Source organism: Manis pentadactyla, chromosome 2 (assembly GCF_030020395.1).
Source record: "Manis pentadactyla isolate mManPen7 chromosome 2, mManPen7.hap1, whole genome shotgun sequence".
NCBI lineage: Eukaryota > Metazoa > Chordata > Mammalia > Pholidota > Manidae > Manis > Manis pentadactyla.
The window spans coordinates 213,213,368-213,231,170 of record NC_080020.1 but is presented as its reverse complement, the minus strand read 5'-3'; the positions used below and the strand labels follow the sequence as shown (position 1 = coordinate 213,231,170).

Genomic DNA, 17,803 nt, shown 5'->3' with positions numbered 1-17,803 from the left:
CCTCTCTGGCTGTCCTCTGTACAGTCCTCTGTACTGACTGTGAAAAGACAGTCAGTGCCTCTGTCCGTAAGACGCACAGAACATGAGAGAGCCATGAGAATTGTCTCCCAACACATTCTTGTTTCATTATACCACTTACAATTGTTGCCCACCTAATTGATTTGAGATGGGCTATATATTTTATAGTTCATGTCTCTCGTAGGTCTCCACGTGGTAATTGAGATTAGTTAGGGTGTTCTTAATATAGTTCTCAAATAAAAACTTAGGAGTCCCAAAGATGCTTTTTTTTCATAATCACCACATCTTTTGAGTTCCCTTTTCTGATTATATCAAACCCAGCCAGTATGGTTTGAGTCATTGGGTACAATTCACTATTTCAAGTTAACTTTTAATTTTTAAATTCCTAGTGTAAAGCATTAGGAAATTTGGGAAGTAACAAGCAAATATGAAAGTCGGAAACTTTTTGTTAAAAGTCTCTCTACTCTTTAGAAAGTTGTTAGCATTTTATGTTGTGGCATCAAAATTTAGATCAATCAGCTTTATTTTAGAGTAGTGGTAATATCTGGGCTTTTATAGATGATAAGATCTGGACCAGAGAGAAGTCCTGTTCAGCCTCTGTGGCATTTATCAATGCCACTTCTGAAAGAAAATTACCACTTAAATGGGAAGTCATCCATATGTCACCACTGTCAGACAGTGTGGTAGTTACTGTTGTTAACACTTGGCCTAATGTCTTTCTGCTTTGTGTTATGCATTTTCAAGAGTTAAATGGTAAACGTGTAGCAGTTACATGGTATATTAAAATGGAAAAATGAAAAAGTTACGTAGGAAAGGATCAATGGTAGAAGTAAAACTTGGAAAATTGTAACTGTGGCACCCAGAGAAATAACGGTGGCAACCAAGTTAACCTAGTCAAGGACTTCGAGAAATGTGATAACCTGTTTTCAGAGCACTGGTGTGGCTAAGCAGTAGGTTTGTGTAGATTGCTCAGTGCTTGCACCCTGTTTACGTATAAAAGACAATGACCATGCATTAGTGTTTGCAGCCCAAACTCCAGTATCTAGAAATGGGCTCAAGTGTCATCTTTTGGAACACAAGAGGAAAAAAATTAAGAACTTCTAGGTTGTCATTTTAGAGGTTATATAACTGGCTCTTTGAACTAGTAATCTAAAAGAAACAGTATTTTTGTATTTCTGGAATTTGCAATTTGCAATACGTTTCTCAGTATCTATATTCATGGTTTTTATTTGATGCTGACTGTAAGAGACCAAATTCAATTATTATTGTATTCACCTTTTAAGTAACAAATGAATGGGCTGCTAGGCACTTTTCACTGGTCTTGAGGTTCTCTCAATTTGAGAATCGTTCCTCTGTGAGGCCATGCACATTTACCTAATATTTGCTGCACTAAAAACAACCTCACTATTTCAGCTTTTGGATTTTTAGTAAAGGAGATCCTGTTACTTTCCTAGAATGGGCCCTTTTAAATACTTAAAAACCTTTTAGAAAATTCTTTCTATTGGCTAACTTAAACTTTTTCATTTAGTTTAAACTGGATTTTTCTTTTCATCCCGGGTGGGAAAAAAAGAAAGTCATCATGAAGTCTAGTCATATTTTTCCATATTATTATTGCCTTTCTTTAATTACTTAAGAACAGTTTGTGGTGTTTTAATATTGGGAGAGTAAAATGTAAAGATTATATATTCATTTTGTGATCATACAACTCAGTGCTATGCCGCGCTTCTCTCACTTAAACACACCACAGTATTGAGTCGAGGGCAGCTGCTTATTCATTATGGCTCTTAGATATATTTTGGTCATACACTATTTGCATAGCAGCTAAACCTTGCCAAATTTGTGTTTGTGCATTTTATCTTTCTCTCTTAACGTACAACTCTGCAATTAGGCTTGTAAGATGTTTTTCCTGTTTATTTTTCAGATTTTGTTTTGTAATTTTATCTTTTGAAAGCTTAATGATCATACTGATCTCCCATCATTTTGATCATTTGTGTAAATGGTAAACCATCAAGACTTTGGGTTGGTATAGTAACCTAACAATTTTGAATAAAGTGCAGACGCTCTTAAACTCCCATATTCTTGTTGTAGGATATTGGTATGGTATAGAGCTTGAGAAACCCCATGGCAAGAATGACGGTTCAGTTGGAGGTGTGCAGTATTTTAGTTGTTCTCCAAGATATGGAATATTTGCTCCCCCATCCAGGGTACAAAGGTGAGAAAAAATGGAACTTATGTTGATTCACAAGAACTTTTTGTAATTTGTGGTGGTTTATGGTTGGAGTCCCTAATTTTATATAAAAGGCATGCGCTGACTACAGCTCATGTCTTCTTTCAAGGGGTTAAACCATGAGAGAAGGCTCATGGAAAGCTAAATTTGCTTTGCTGAGGATTTGCAATTTAAAAAATCTCCTTTATTCCTCATTTGCAAACCCTACGAGTCTGTGTAGGCTATTAGAAGTGGTGTTTGCAGCTAAGAACAGTGAGAGCAGCAAGCTTAATCTGTCATGCAAACAAAAGTAAAAATGCTCTCTGATTGCTTCAGGCACATCCTAACTACATTAAATTTCCTGCCAGCAGGCACCCCATTCATTCTCCTCCAAACCTAATGGAACCAAAATGGCTTTTTCCTCTGATTTCTTTAGTTTTCAAAAATAGGCAGTAGATCTTCAGGGCAAGTGAAGCTTCAAGGATTTATATATAATAGACCTCCTCGGTGTTTCTTCTTAAGATAGTACACTTTTGTACCAGCTACTCTGGTTAAAAAAAAAGAAAGTTGAGCAGAAACATGGCCTCATGAAATTCCAGGTTCCATTTCATGAAATGGCTTATGTGCTGAAAGAAGTTGGCTTGGTATGCTATGCTTTTCAGTGGATGAGAAACCAGACTAATCTTTAAATAGGAAATAGCATATAGTGTAATCACATTCATGAGAATAGATCTATGGCCATAACCTGGGAGTCCTGTCTGGTTCCCTTCCAGCAGGACTGCAGCTCCTGGCAAATTTTAACAGTTTTTATATCCATTTTCTTCCTCACTTTGTTTTTCTTACTGAATAATTACATATAATTTTTGTATTCCTTTGTCTGTGAGATGCTGGATTATAATGCTTATTATTTTTGATAATACAGCATTTAACATGTAGTGCTTTACAATTTATAAAATATCTTCAATTAAATGTTTCATTGGATCCTAATAAGTATTTGGTCAGGGAAGCTGGAAAAAAGCAGTTACTGTTACGAACATTTATTGAGTATTTAATAAGTGGTGGGCTCTGTACAGTGTACTTTTTGAGGCATAGCCTATTATTGTCCCCATACCCAGTGAGGTGTCAGGTGTTGATGATCATTCTTCCCATTTTGCAGGTGAAGAACAGTTCCAAGAGATAAAGTAGCCAGTGTAGGGGAGGAAAGCGCTTCTTCTAACCTCAGATTCAGTAGCTAGGAGAGGAGTCTGTGAATTAAACTGACAATGGGTAGATTAACAGGATAAAAGGCATACGAATTTATTAGGCTCTAATTTTACATGCACAGGGGAATCACAGAAAGAAATGAATATCCAAAGGAGTCGGGAGAGTATCGAGTTTATAGACCCCCTGATAGAGGAAGGGGAGCAGGAGAAAGGCAATGGGGGGGGCAAATGATCTTTAGGAAAGATAAATAGGTCCATAGGGAGACGAGTGGGAGATGTGATAGTTTGTGACAGTGTCTGGGTGTGGTGTTAACTTCTCATTTCTTCCTCTGGGGTGAAATCAATCTTGCCTGCTCCATGAGACTCCTGGGGAGGGGATTTATGGCAGTCAAGCTCTCTTTTTGGAGGATCTGTTTTAGGCAGATAAGGGGAGTTCAGAGCAAGTCTCTTCCTGCATTGGTTGGTTCTCACTTAAATGTCTTCAGCTCTAAATAATCTCATGCCAGAGTGGTATGTTTTGGGGTGGTATGTTATGATCTCTCCTACACTCATTACACTGGTGGAGCTGGACGTGGCCCAGGTTTGTGATTTTGTTGATTTTTCTTCAGCCCTTTCTTTTAGAAAGTTTGCTGTTTCTGTGTTTTTTTTTTTTTTGTGGTCATTTTATAAATGAAGGAGAAGAAGTACTAGCTAATGAATAGCACGTACGTGTGCCGGCATTGTGTTAAGTACTCTCCATGTACTGTTTACTCCTTTGCAGCAACTGTGTGGGTTAGGCGCTGCAAGCATCCCTGTTTCACAGGTAAGGAAAGTAAATCACAAAGGCTGAGTGAGTTGTGCACATGTGCACAGCTCCCAAGTGGGGATTGGAACCCAGGTAGTCTAGTGTCAAAAAGTGTGCTTTTAACTTTTACTCTTTAGTGGTTAAAAGAGGCTCAGTGACTTTCTTCAGGACCTGTATCTTATAAATGATCGATTTGGGAATAAAATCCATGCTGACTCACCTGTTAGTCTTCTGGGTTCTCGTGTTAGGGCAGATCTTCATTAACACATTGCTGTAGTCTCTTACAAGTTGTATTTTTCTTCTAGTTATGAGAACTGGGGTTCTTTATTTCATGTTTGGTTACCCAGAAGACATAGTTTGGCATGTTTAGGCACAGTAAATATTGATCAAATCTAGTGCAGTGTTTTATGTTGTTACAGCCTTGCATCTCTTTTATATCGTGAAGCCACTTTCTTTCTCATGGTTTTATCTTTTTCTTGCTTTGTTTATGGAACATATGTGTTTTACTTGGCTTTTTTCTTGGGTTCTATTTGGTCTTCTTTAAGGTGATTCATTTAAAAGCCGCCCCCTCTTCTTAAAAGAAATAGGGCTCTCTCTCTAAATGAACTGCTCTCTCCATCCAGATGTCTTCCTGTCATTTTCTGATTGGCTCATTCATCATCACCAAATACTATTAAGTGTCTTTTAGCACTTTGTGCTTGCTAAGGCATTCTGTGAGCAAATAAAACAAACATGATCTCTGATTTTGAGGAGTTTCTAATTTAAATCAGCTTTGGAGCTCTTTAGAGATAGCACCGATCTTCAAGAAGGAAGAATTTTAAACTAGGGACTGATTAAGGACAGTCTTAATAAAGTACTGACCAATCACATACCCACTCCTACCCAGACTAGCTGGTCTTTTTCTCCCCTTCCCATTTAAAAAATATATCGTCTGTCCCAGAATCCTTACACTTTATTTCCTTTTGGATAGCTTTCTACTATAACCCAACTTTCATCTAGTTAATACTTTTTCTTCTATTAACATATAAATCAACCAATATTTCTTTAGAGAAATTCTTAGAAAACTCACTGACTCTAATTTTACTTATTTGTGTGTCTCTCTTATCTGTCTAGCTGTCTATTTTTTGCCCAATTAGTCTTTATCCACATAGTATTGATTTTCTTATTCTTAGTTCTCAGCATTAGGTACTTGGTATTAAGGAACTGATCACTTTTAGGATTCAGTTCTTTTCAGCTGTCTGTTACCACTTAATTCAAGTATCTGTCCTCCTCATCAAATCGTATTTTTGCCTTCATCAGTCACTCACTGATTGCTGTATGTTATGTATTATGTAAAAACGACACATATGAATTGTAAGATGAAATTGCACATACTGCAGGAGTTGCAGGATTTCTTCCTGGTGACAGAGTGTGCTGGAGGACGTGATTGACAGAATGAAGGCTTTGCAGATTTAGGTCAGTAAGGAATTGAAAGAAAATTGAGACTGTTAGGATGAGCTTTGTAAAAATAAAGAATGATTTAAATATCAAAAAATAAAGACAGGCCTGTCAGGAAAGTGACCTTTAGGATTGGACTTAGAGTCAAATATAAACTAAAAGATGTTTAATTGTGTTAACTATACAGTTTTGTCAAAAAACCCACATGCATACACAGACTTGGCATATATCTTCTTTTTCAGTTTAAGAATGTGATGTTTTTCCAGTTATATTCTAACATTTGTTAAATTTAACATAAAATAAATTTATCTTCGTACTTTTAAGTTTCATCTTTGGAGATAAAATTCCAAAGACATAAAGTCAGGTCCCTATTTTAAGTGAATTCACTTTAAGATGAGTTATTTTGTGCTATTTATCCTTATTTAATGAGAACCTCTTCTGTTTGATTATTGCCTGTCTCTGATACCAGATTGAAGTTCATTTCTGACTCATAGTAGATGCTCAAAAAATGTTTGTCAAATGAGTGCAATAAGAATAACTGTTGGTTATGAAAACCTCACTTAAGAGCCTGTCTTAAGTCTGAAACCCAGCTATTTCTAATGAGATTTGCATTACTTGTTTTATTTACAGAGTGACAGATTCCCTGGACGCTCTTTCAGAAATTTCTTCAAATAAACAGAATCATTCTTATCCTGGTAAGATCACACAGCTTTATGTTCCTAAGAATTATTCCTTTGCTTTTATTAATTGAAAAAATTTTATTGTGAAGTGTATATGTATACAAGAGTGTATAGCATGTATTTGTTTAGTTTGTGTAATCAGAGAATGCATATCTATTACCTACCCACTGGGCTGAAGAAGATGACTAGCAGTGCTGTCTCCCCTGACATGCGCCGGGCTCATCTGCATCTCTTTTATGTAACTTGTTCTCCGGTTATAGTCTTGAATTTTATGTAATTATTCCTTTGATTTTCTTTTTATCACCCATATATAGGTATACTAATAAACAATATATTTTTATTTTTGATTGTTATTTGCTTTTTTGTTTCTTAGTGTTTCATTGAAATATATTACTCATTCTACACTTGATAGATGTTTGGTTTATGTCCTGTTTTTACTGTTACAAACTGTGCTGTTGTGCACATTTGCAGAAGCTTCGCGAGGATTGCCGGCCCTCCTCAGTAATGGCAAACTGTTTGCAGCGCACATCCTCAAGAGTAGGGGAGGCGAGTCCCTGATGCTCCTCACCTCACCAACACTAGGCTTGTTTGATTTAGGTCTTTGCCAGTCTGGTGGATTTAAATGGTATTGTGGCTTTAATGTACATTTTCCAGATTACAAGTGAGGTTGAGCCTATTTTTGTGTTTATGGATCATACACATTTCCTCTTTTATGATGTACCTGTTTGTCCCTTCCCCATTTTTATTTTGGGTGATTTGTTTTTATCTTATTAATTTGTAGGCTTCTTTAAATATTGGACGCTAATATTCTGTTAGTGTTTTGCCCAGTTTTTGACTTGTCCTTTGCTTTATTATTTATTTTTGGTGTCTTTTGATGCATAGAAGTTCTTCATTTTTAAGTGGTCAAAATAGCAAACCGTTAAGTTTTGCAAGTTTTTTCTTAAGAAATCTTTTTCTAAAACAGACATCATAAAAATGTTTCCCTGTAGTGCTTTCTAAAAGTTTTATGTGTTTGCTTTTCATATTTGTCAGTTCAACCTGGAATTGATTTCATGTGTAAGATACAGTTTTTTCCATATGGATAACCATTTGTGAAAGAGTGATTTGTATAATCAGTTGGTTTGTTGAGGTTATTTTATAGTCTATGGATTTTCGACATTCTAACAGGTGTGTAGTAGTATCTCGTCGTTTTAATTTGAAATTTCCCAATTAGGAATGATGTCTTTGCTAGTGCTAGCCTAACAAAGTACCACAGATGGGTGACTTAAACTACAGAAACTGATTTTCTCAGAACTCCGGAGGCCAGAATCCAAGATCAAGTTGTTGGAAGCACTGGTTTCCTGCACAGCCTCTCTCCTTGCCTGCTAGATGCTGTCTTCCTCCTGTATCTTCACATGGTCTTTTCCTTTGAACGTGTCTGTGTCCTAATCTCTCTTTTTTTTTAAATTAGGGTATCATTGATACACAATCTTATGAAGGTTTCACATGAGCAACACTGGTTTCAACATTCACTCATATTATCAAGTCCCCCCCACACCCCATTGCAGTCACTGTCCATAAGCGTAGTAAGATGCTGTAGAGTCACTACTTGTCTTCTGCATGCTGTACTGCCTTCCCCATGACCCTCCTACATTATGTGTGCTAATCATAATGCCCCTCAGGGTATAAGTCTTTCCCTCCCTTGCCACCCACCCTCTCTACCACCTTCTCTTTGGTAACCGCTAGTCCCTTCTTGGAGTCTGTAAGTGTGCTGCTGTTTTGTTCCTTCAGTTTTGCTTTGTTGTTATACTCCACAAACGAGGGAAATCATTTGGTACTTGTCTTTCTCTGCCTGACTTATTTCACTGAGCATAATACCCTCTAGCTTCATCCATTTGTTGTTGCAAATAGTAGGATTTGTTTTCTTTCTATGGCTGAATAATATTCCATTGTGTATATGTACCACCTCTTCTTTATCCATTCATCTACTGATGGACACTTAGGTTGCTTCCATGTCTTGGCTATTGTAAATAGTGCTGTGATAAACATAGGGTTGCATTTGCTTTTTGAATCAGGGATCTTGTTTTCTTTGGTAAATTCCTAGGAGTGGAATTCCCAGGTCAAATGGTATTTCTATTTTTAGTTTTTTGAGGAACCTCCATATTGCTTTCCACAATGGTTGAACTACTTTACTTTCCTACCAGCAGTGTAGGAGGGTTCCCCTTTCTCTGCATCCTTGCCAGCATTTGTTGTTCTCAGTCTTTTCGATGCTGGCCATCCTAACTGGTGTGAGGTGATATCTCACTGTGGTTTTAATTTGCATTTCCCTGATAATTAGTGATGAGGGGCATCTTTTCATGTGCCTGTTGGCCATCTGAACTTCTTTGGAGAAGTGCCTGTTCATATCCTCCATCCATTTTTTAATTGGGTTATTTGCTTTTTTGGGTGTTGAGGTGTATGAGTTCCTTATATATTTTGGATGTTAAACACTTATCAGATAATGTCATTTATGAATATATTTTGCCATACTGTAGGATGCTTTTTCATTCTGCTGATGGTGTCCTTTCTTGTACAGAAGCTTTTTAGTTTGATGTAGTCCCATTTGTTCATTTTTGCTTTTGTTTCTCTTGCCTGAGGAGATGTGTTCAGGAAAAAGTTGCTCATGTTTATATTCAAGAGATTTTTGCCTATGTTTTCTTCTAAGAATTTTATGGTTTCATGTCTTTGATTCAGGCCTTTGATTCATTTTGAGTTTACTTCTGTGTATGGAGTTAGACAACAATCCAATTTCATTCTCTTAGATGTAGCTGTCCAGTTTTGCCAACACCAGCTGTTGAAGAGGCTGTCATTTCCCAATTGTATATTCATGGCTCCTTTATCATGTATTAACTGGCCATATATGTGTGGGTTTATATCTAGGCTCTCTATTCTATTTGATTGATCTATGGGACTATTCTTGTGCCAGTACCAAATTGTCTTGATTACTGTGGCTTTGTGGTAGAGCTTAACATTACAGAGCATAGTTCCCTCAGCTTTATTGTTCCTTCTCAGGACTCCTTTGGCTATTCAGGGTCTTTTGGGATTCCATATGAGTTTTAGAACTATTTGTTCTAGGTTGTTGAAGAATACTGTTGGTATATTGATAGGGATTGCATTTAATCTATAGATTGCTTTAGGCAGGAAGGCCATTTTGACAATATTAAATCTTTCTTTCCATGAGCATGGCATGTATTTCCATTTATTTTGTGTCTTCTTTAGTTTCTCTCGTAAGTGTCTTGTAGTTTTCAGGGTATAGGTCTTTTACCTCCTTGATTTTATTTTATTCTTTTTGACGCAATTGTAAATGGAACTGTTTTCCTGATTTCTCTTTCTGCTAGTTCATTGTTAGTATATAGGAATGCAACAGATTTCTGTATATTAATTTTGTATCCTGCAACTTTGCTGAATTCAGTTACTAGTTCTAGTAGATTTGGGATAGATTCTTTAGGGCTTTTTATGTACAATATTATGTCATCTGCAAATGGTGACAGTTTAACTTCTTCCTTATCAATCTGGATTGATTTTGTGTGTGTGTGTGTGTGTGTTGTCTGATTGCCGTGGCTAGGACCTCCAGAACTATGTTGAATGAAAGTAGTGAGAGTGGCATCCTTGTCTTGTTCCTGATCTTAGAGGAAAAGCTTTCAGCTTATTGCTGTTAAGTATGATGGCTGTGGGTTTATTGTAAATGGCCTTTATTATGTTGAGGTGCTTGCCCTCTATACCCATTTTGTTGAGAGTTGTTATCATGAATGGATGTTGAATTTTGTCAAATGCTTTTTCAGCATCTATGGAGATGATCATGTGATTTTCTTCTTTTTGTTGATGTAATAGATGATGTTGATGGATTTTCAAATATTCTACCATCCCACTTGATCATGATGGATGATCTTTTTGATGCATTTTTGAATTTGGTTTTGCTAATATTTTGTTGAGTATTTTTGCATCTATGTTCATCAGGGATATTGGTCTGTAATTTTCTTTTTTGTTGTGTCTTTGCCTGGTTTGGTATTAGAGTGATGCTGACATCATAGAATGAGTTTGAAAGTATTCCCTCCTCTTCTACTTTTGGAAAACTTTAAGGAGGATGGGTATTCGGTCTTCTCTAAATGTTTGATAAAATTCAGCTGTGAAGCCATCTGGTCCAGGAATTTTGTTCTTAGGTAGTTTTTTGGTTACCAATTCAATTTCATTACTGGTAATCGGTCTGTTCTGATTTTCTGTTTCTTCGTGGGTCAGTCTTGAAATGTATTTTTCTAGAAAGTTGTCCATTTCTTCTAGGTTATCCAGTTTGTTAGCATATAATTTTTCATAGTATTCTCTAATAATGCTTTGTATTTCTATGGTGTCCATAGTGATTTTTCATTTCTCATTCCTGATTCTGTTTATGTATGTAGACTCTCTTTTTTTCTTCATAAGTCTGGCTGTGGGTTTATCTGTTTTGTTTATTTTCTCGAAGAATCAGCTCCTGGTTTCATTGATTATTGTTTTATTCTTCTCAATTTTATTTATTTTGCACTGATCTTTATTATGTCTCTCCTTCTACTGACTTTGGGCTTCATTTGTTCTTTTTTGTCTAGTTGCATTAATTGTGAGTTTAGACTGTTCATTTGGGATTGTTCTTCTTTCTTGAGGTAAGCCTGTATTGCAGTATACTTCCCTCTTAGAATGGCTATTTTGTGGTGTTGAGTTGTGTTCATTTGTCTCCATATATTTCTTGATCTCTGTTTTTATTTGGTCATTGATCCATTGATTATTTAGGAGCATGTTGTTAAGCCTCCATGTGTTTATGGGCTTTTATGTTTTCTTTGTGTACTTTATTTCTAGTTTCATACCTTTGTGGTTTGAGAAGCTGGTTGGTACCATTTCCATCCTTCTGAATTTACTGAGGCTCTTTTTGTGGCCTAGCATGTGATCTATTCTGGAAAATGTTCCATGTGCACTTGGGAAGAACGTGTATCCTGCTGCTTTTGGATGGAGTGTTCTGTAGATGCCTGTTAGGTCCATCTGTTCTAATGTGTTGTCTAAGTCTCTGTCTCCTTACTTATTTTCTGTCTGGTTGATCTGTCCTTTGGAGTGAGTGGTGTGTTGAAGTCTCCTAGAATGAATGCATTGCATTCTATTTCCCCCTTTAATTCTGTTAGTATTTAGATCCTCCTATGTTGGGTACATAGATATTTATAAAGGTTATGACCTCTTGTTGGACTGACCCTTTTATCGTTATGTAATGTCCCTCTTTGTCTCTTGTTACTTTCTTTGTTTTGAAGTCTATTTTGTCTGATACAAGTACTTCAACTATTGCTTTTTTTTCCTTATTATTTGCATGAAAAATCTTTTTCCATCCCTTCTCTTTTAGTCGTGTATGTTTTGTGTTTGTAGTGAATCCCTTGTAGGCAGCATGCAGATGGGTCTTGCTTTTTCATCCATTCCGTAACTGTGTCTTTTGATTGGTGCATTCAGTTCATCTACATTTAGGGTGATCATTGATAGATATGTACTAATTGCTATTAGTAATTAGTAGTTAATCTATTAGCAGGCTTTAGATTTTTGGTTACCAAAGGTTCGAGGGGAGCTTCTTTGCTATCTAAGAACCTAACTTAACTCACTTATTATGGTATTTCAAGCACAATCTAAAGGTTTTTTTTTCTCCCTTCTTTTCCTTCCTCTTCCATTGTTTATATATTAGTGTCGTATTCTGTACGCTTTGTGTATCCCTTAACTTATTTGTGGGTATTTAATTTTACATTTGCTTAGTAATTAATTGGTCTACTTCCTTTACCGTGGTTTTATATTCTCTGGTGAGAGCTATTTAGCCTTAGAATCTCTTCCATCTATAGCAGTCCCTTTAAAATACAGTGTAGAGACTACATTTGTGTGATGTAAGTTCCTTCAACTTTTGCTTATTTGGAAATTGTTTAATCCCTCCAAATTTAAATGATAATCTTGCTGGGTAGAGTATTCTTCATTCAAAGCCCTTCTGTTTCATTGCATTAAATATATCATGCCACTCCCTTCTGGCCTGTAAGGTTTCTGCTGAGAAGTCTGATGATAGCCTGATGGGTTTTCCTTTGTATGTGTTCTTTTTCTCTCTCTGGCTGCTTTTAATACTCTGTCCCTGTCTTTCATCTTTGACATTTTACTTATTATATGTCTTAGTGTTGTCCTCCTTGGGTCCTTTGTGTTGGGAGATCTGTGTACTCCCATTGTCTGAGAGACTATTTCCTTCCCCATAATGGGGAAGTTTTCAGCAATTATTTCCTCAAAGAGACTTTCCCTTTTCCTCTCTCTTCTTTTTCTGGTAGCCGTGTAATGTGAATATTGTTATGTTTGGATTGGTCACACAGTTCTCTTATTATTCTTTCATTCCTAGAGATCCTTTTTTCTCTCTTGCCTCAATTTCTTTGTATTCCTGTTCTCTAATTTCTATTTAATTTACTCTCTCCTCTACGCCATCGAATCTGCTTTTAAATCCCTCCATTGTATGTTTCATTTCAGATACTGTATTTTTCAAAGTTTCTATCTCTTTCTTGACATTCTCCCTGAGATGTTGAATATTTTTTCTGTTGCTCTGTGAGCATATTTTTTATTCTTATTTTGAAATCTTTATCAAGAAGATTGGTGATTTCAGTTTCACTTAGCCCTCTTTCTGGTATTTGAGGGATTGTGGTCTGTACAAGATTCTTTTGCCATTTCACATTCCTTATGATTCCTATGGAATAATAACATTGTATAGGTGGTGCCCTCTAGTTCCCAGAAATTCTATTTTCTGGAGCTGCCCAGTCCCTGGAATGATGGCGGGGGTCACAAGCGAGTGGTGCTGGTGCCTGATGGGAGGAAAGAGCTCTTTCTGCTTCCCAGCTCAGTGCCTACCTCCACTGCCAGGGCTAGTAGCTACCGTAGTTGAGGCCATCATCTGGCTGGCCTGGTGCGATGGCAGGACCAGCAGAGTTGTGAACCATTGCTGGCTGGGAGGATGGAGCTGCAGGCTGCATAATGCAGTGGGGGGCCTCGGCCCTGCATTGCCAGCCAGGGGCATGGAGCTCCTGAAGCTCCTGAAAGTTCCCAAGCTGCTGGGCTGAGTGTGCCAGGATGATTTTGTCCACCTGTCCTTTCTCCTGAGAAGCAAGCTCTGTGTAATCCTTGCTCCTTTACCACCCCTCTCCCTGTTGGGAGGTGTTTCAAAGTACGCACCTTTGTTTTGTCCTGGAGTGGCCAGTTGTGGGTACCTGTTCTCTAGAAGTGGCTGCAATCTCAGTCTCCAAGTATTCTGCCCGTCTTTGCTTTCCAACCCCACTAATCTCCAGAGCACCATGTGATATGGGTTTGTGCTCCTGGAGCAGATCCCCAGGGGTGGGTGTTTGGCAGTCCTGTGCTTCTACTCTCTCCCTGCTCTGTTTCTCTTCCTCCTGCCGGTGAGCTGGAGTGGGGGGAGGGCTTGGCTCCCTCCAGATCGCAGCTTTGCTACTTTACCCTTTTCTGTGAGGTTTTTCCCCAGTTGTAGGCAGTCTGTCTCAGTCTTCAGGTTGCTTTTTCAAGATTAATGGTATTTGCTATATTTTTGTGTTATATGTGGTTTAGGAAGGAGGTTTCTGCCTCACTTCTCATGTGCCATCTTCTCTCCTCTTACCCTAATCTCTTCTTAAAAGGACACCAGTCATACTGGTTTAGGGGCCACCCATATGCTCTCATTTTAAATTTAATTACTTAATTAAAGGCTCTCTCTCTAAACGCAGTCCCATTATCAGATACTAAGTTGGGACTTCAATATATAAATTTTGAGGGGGTATAGTTTAGCCCATAACAGATGTTAAATATCTCTACCTATACTTATTTGCCATCTGTATGCCTCCTTTAGTGTCCATTCAGATATTTTGTCCATTTTTAAATTGTGCTTGCTTTCTAATGATAGAATTTTAGAGTTCTTTATATGTTTGGGATACTAGACCTTTATCAGAATGTATTTTGCAAATATTTTCTCAGTCTGGCTTATCTTTTCATTGTCTTAACAGTGTCAATCAGAGAGCAGAAGTTTTAAATTTTAATGAAGTCCGAGTTACAAGTTTTTTCTTTCATGGGTTGTGCTTTCGATATTGTATCTAAAATGTAATTGCTCAACCCAAGATCACCCTGATTTCTCCGGTGTTATCCTCTAGGAGATTTATAGTTTTGCATTTTATATTTAAGTCTATAATTCGAGTGAGTTTTTGTGAAAGGTGTAAGATCTGTGTCTAGATCTACTTTTTTGCATGTGAATGTCTAGTTGTCCCAGCACCATTTGTTGAAAAGACTATCCTTTCTCCATTGTCCTTGACTTTGCTCTTTGTTAAAGATCAGTTGACTGTACTTGTGTAGGTCTAGTTCTGGGCTCCCTGTTCTCTTCCACTGACCTATTTGCCTCTTGTTCTGCAAATACCACACTGTCTTGGTTACTGTAGCTTTATACTAATTCTTCAAGTTGAGTAGTGTCAGTCCTCTGACTTTTATATTCTCCGTCATTATTGTGCTGGTTCTTCTAGGCCTTTTGCCTTTCCCTATAAACTTTACAATCATTTTTTTGATGTTCACAAAAATTTTGATTTTGATTGGGATTGCATTGAATGTGTAGATCAAATTGTGAAGAACTGACATCTTACTAATACTCAGTCTGCTATCCATATCCCAAATAATAAAAAATAGTTAGAAACTGAGTTATTTAGTTTCTCTTTTACTTCCCCCGCAAATTTTGTATTATCTATGAATGTAGAATACCTCTCCATTTATTTAGGTCTTCTTTGATTTCTTTCATCAGAGTTTTATAGCTTTCCTCATGTAGATTTTATATGTTTTATTAGATCAATACCTACAGATTTCATTTTTTTGTTGTTAATGTAAATGGTATTGCTTTTATAATAATTTTTTTACTTTATGTCAGCTTTCTTTTGGTTAAGTTTTTACCTGATATATCTTTTTCTATCCATTGTCTTGTAACCATTCTATGTCTTGACATTTTTGGAATATTTTCTAAATTGAACATAGTTCTAAATAGAACATAGTTTGATTTTTATTTAAAAAAAATTTAATGGTCTGACAATTGTTGGCTTTTAACTTGCAAGTTTCACTTATTTACATTTATTGTCATTACTAATATATTTGTATTTATGCTTTTTCACTTGTTTTCTGACTTTTCAACTCTTTTATGCTTTTTTTTTTATGACTTTATTCTGGTTATATTCCTACCCCTTCTTTTTTTCCCGTCTCTCCTCTACTTGTGCAGAAGTTATACTGTATGAATATGCTTCTTAATAATTACTATAGGCACTTTGACATACATACTTAGCAAAGTCTAAAGTTAATCATATTTACTCTTTCCCAAATAATAAAAGATACTTATAAACTGAGTTATTTAGTTTCTATTTTAGTTCCCCCACAAATTTTGTATTAATGGTTTTTATATACAATCAAGACTTATTTAATTTGCTCACATATTTACCAATATCTTTAGTCATTAATCCTCAGAACTTCCACTTGGGAATCAAAGACAGATAGGTCAGTGGAAAGAGAATAAAGAGCCCAGAAATAGGCCCACATAAGTACAATTAACTGAGCTTTAACAAAGAATAAAGTCAAGGCCAATGGAGAAAGGATAGTCTTTTCAACAAATGGTGCTGGGACAACTAGACATTCACATACAAAAATGTCGATCTAGACACGGACCTTACACCTTTCACAAAAATTAACTCAGTGAATCATAGATCTAAATGTAAAATGTAAATAATCAAATCTAAATTAAACATTAATTCTCAGAGCTTCCACTCATGTATATTCTTTAAAATTTCTTTTAGAAAGGGTCTGTTGGTAGCAAACTGTCTCAGTTTTTGTCTGTCTTTTCTAATGATAGTTTTACTGGGTGAGACTAAAATTTGGTGAAAATTTTAGTTTGAAAGATATTTTCTCCCTGCACATTGACAATAGAATTTTACCATTTTTTGTCTGTTGTTTTTTTTGAGAAGTCCGCTGTAAGTCTAACTAATATTGTTATAGGTGATTTATATTTTCTTTTTGACTGTATTTAAAGATCTCCTCTATTTCCTTTGTGTTGTACAGTCTCATTATGATGTGTCTAGGTGGAGATTTCTTTTTGTTTATCCAGTTTGGCATCATGAATTTCCCTAGATCTGTGAACTAGTATCTTTGATCAAGTCTGTAAAATTCTTGTCCATATACTTAAGATATTTACTCTTTCATTCTTTTTATCTTCTTCTGAAACTGATGAGTGGTACAGTTGACTTTCTCACTTTCCATGTGTCTTTCATATTTTTCACAACTTTTGTCTCTGGGCTGCATTTCTAGACAAGTTCAAATCTGTCTTTCTGTTCCCTGATTCTTTCTTCAGCTCTGTTTATTCTACTGCTTAAGCTAGTCACAGGTTTTTAATTATAAAATTTTCATTTCATTTTGGAAACTGCTTTGGTTATTACTTAATGTTGTTTATTTTTTTTCCCCACATTTACACATTTTTATTTTATGTCTTTAAACATTTTCATGTTATTTTGTTTTATATTAAATAATTTAATATCTGAAGTCTTAGTCTGCCATCTGTTTCTGTTGAGCCTAACTTACAGTGCTTCCTTTCCTTGTGAGTTTTGTAAATTATTATTATGAAATCCTTATTTTACTTGGAATTTACTGTATGAGAATTCTTGAAGCTTGTGTTGATGCCTCCAGAGAAGATTATATTAATTTCTGCCAGTTGTTTGGAAGCACTGCTAACCTGGGACTACTTTCATTTATTTACATTCTCTGCAATGTTTTTTATGTTACACTGATAAAATATTTTGGCTTATGGTCATAAATTTTGAGAGGAGAAAATTTTGCCTTCTTTGAGCATTAAGGTTGACACGAGCCACTTTTCTTTCCTTGTCTTTGTCTGAATGACGTTTCATTTGGTTTCTTTTTTAACCTTCAACTAAGGTATGCTGTTTAGATCCTCAGTATAACCAGGAGTCTTTGTTCAGATCCCCATCTTTCCAGGCCCCAGGCTTTCTGTCCTTCCCTGTCTCCCCTGCGGCCAGTATGGCAGAAGCCTGAGTTCTCTAGAATTCAGGGCCAGACTCGTGGTGCACAATGGTAGATTGCTTTGGTTGTTGGTTACCTCTCCTGGTTTCTCTTTTTGGTTTTTGGTCCTTTTGAAATTGTACCTTTTGCGTCAGTGCAACTGAATTTTTTTTTTTAATTAGAGCTGCTTTAAATTATACTCACTTCAATCAAGAGATTCATTTAGCACATCTGGTCTGTCATAACTGTCAGAACCAGAAATCCCATTCTTTTCTTTTCTAAAAACATATTTTCACAAATTTACCTTTTGTGAAGTCTTTTTTTAAAATAATTTTCTCATTTGGGGACACCCACAATCATAAGCTCTGAAGTTATTGTTCTGTATTTATAAATGGGTTATGTTCAGTTATAGTGTTTTTAAAAACCA

At 36.2% G+C, this 17,803-nt stretch overlaps 1 protein-coding gene across 5 annotated transcripts in view; it reads left to right on the top strand.

Annotated features, from left to right (window-relative positions):
* The window catches only part of CLIP4 (CAP-Gly domain containing linker protein family member 4), a 62,216-nt gene that overhangs the window by 37,120 nt on the left and 7,293 nt on the right, over positions 1 to 17,803 (top strand). For 4 of the 5 annotated variants that reach the window (XM_036903605.2, XM_057497301.1, XM_057497300.1 and 1 more), the window contains exons 13-14: positions 2,107 to 2,230; positions 6,278 to 6,342. In XM_036903605.2, coding sequence (XP_036759500.2) covers positions 2,107 to 2,230; positions 6,278 to 6,342 — 189 coding nt within the window. Of the gene's footprint in view, positions 1 to 2,106; positions 2,231 to 5,509; positions 6,229 to 6,277; positions 6,343 to 17,803 lie in introns of those variants that run through there. The other variant, XM_057497302.1, reaches the window with a different exon arrangement.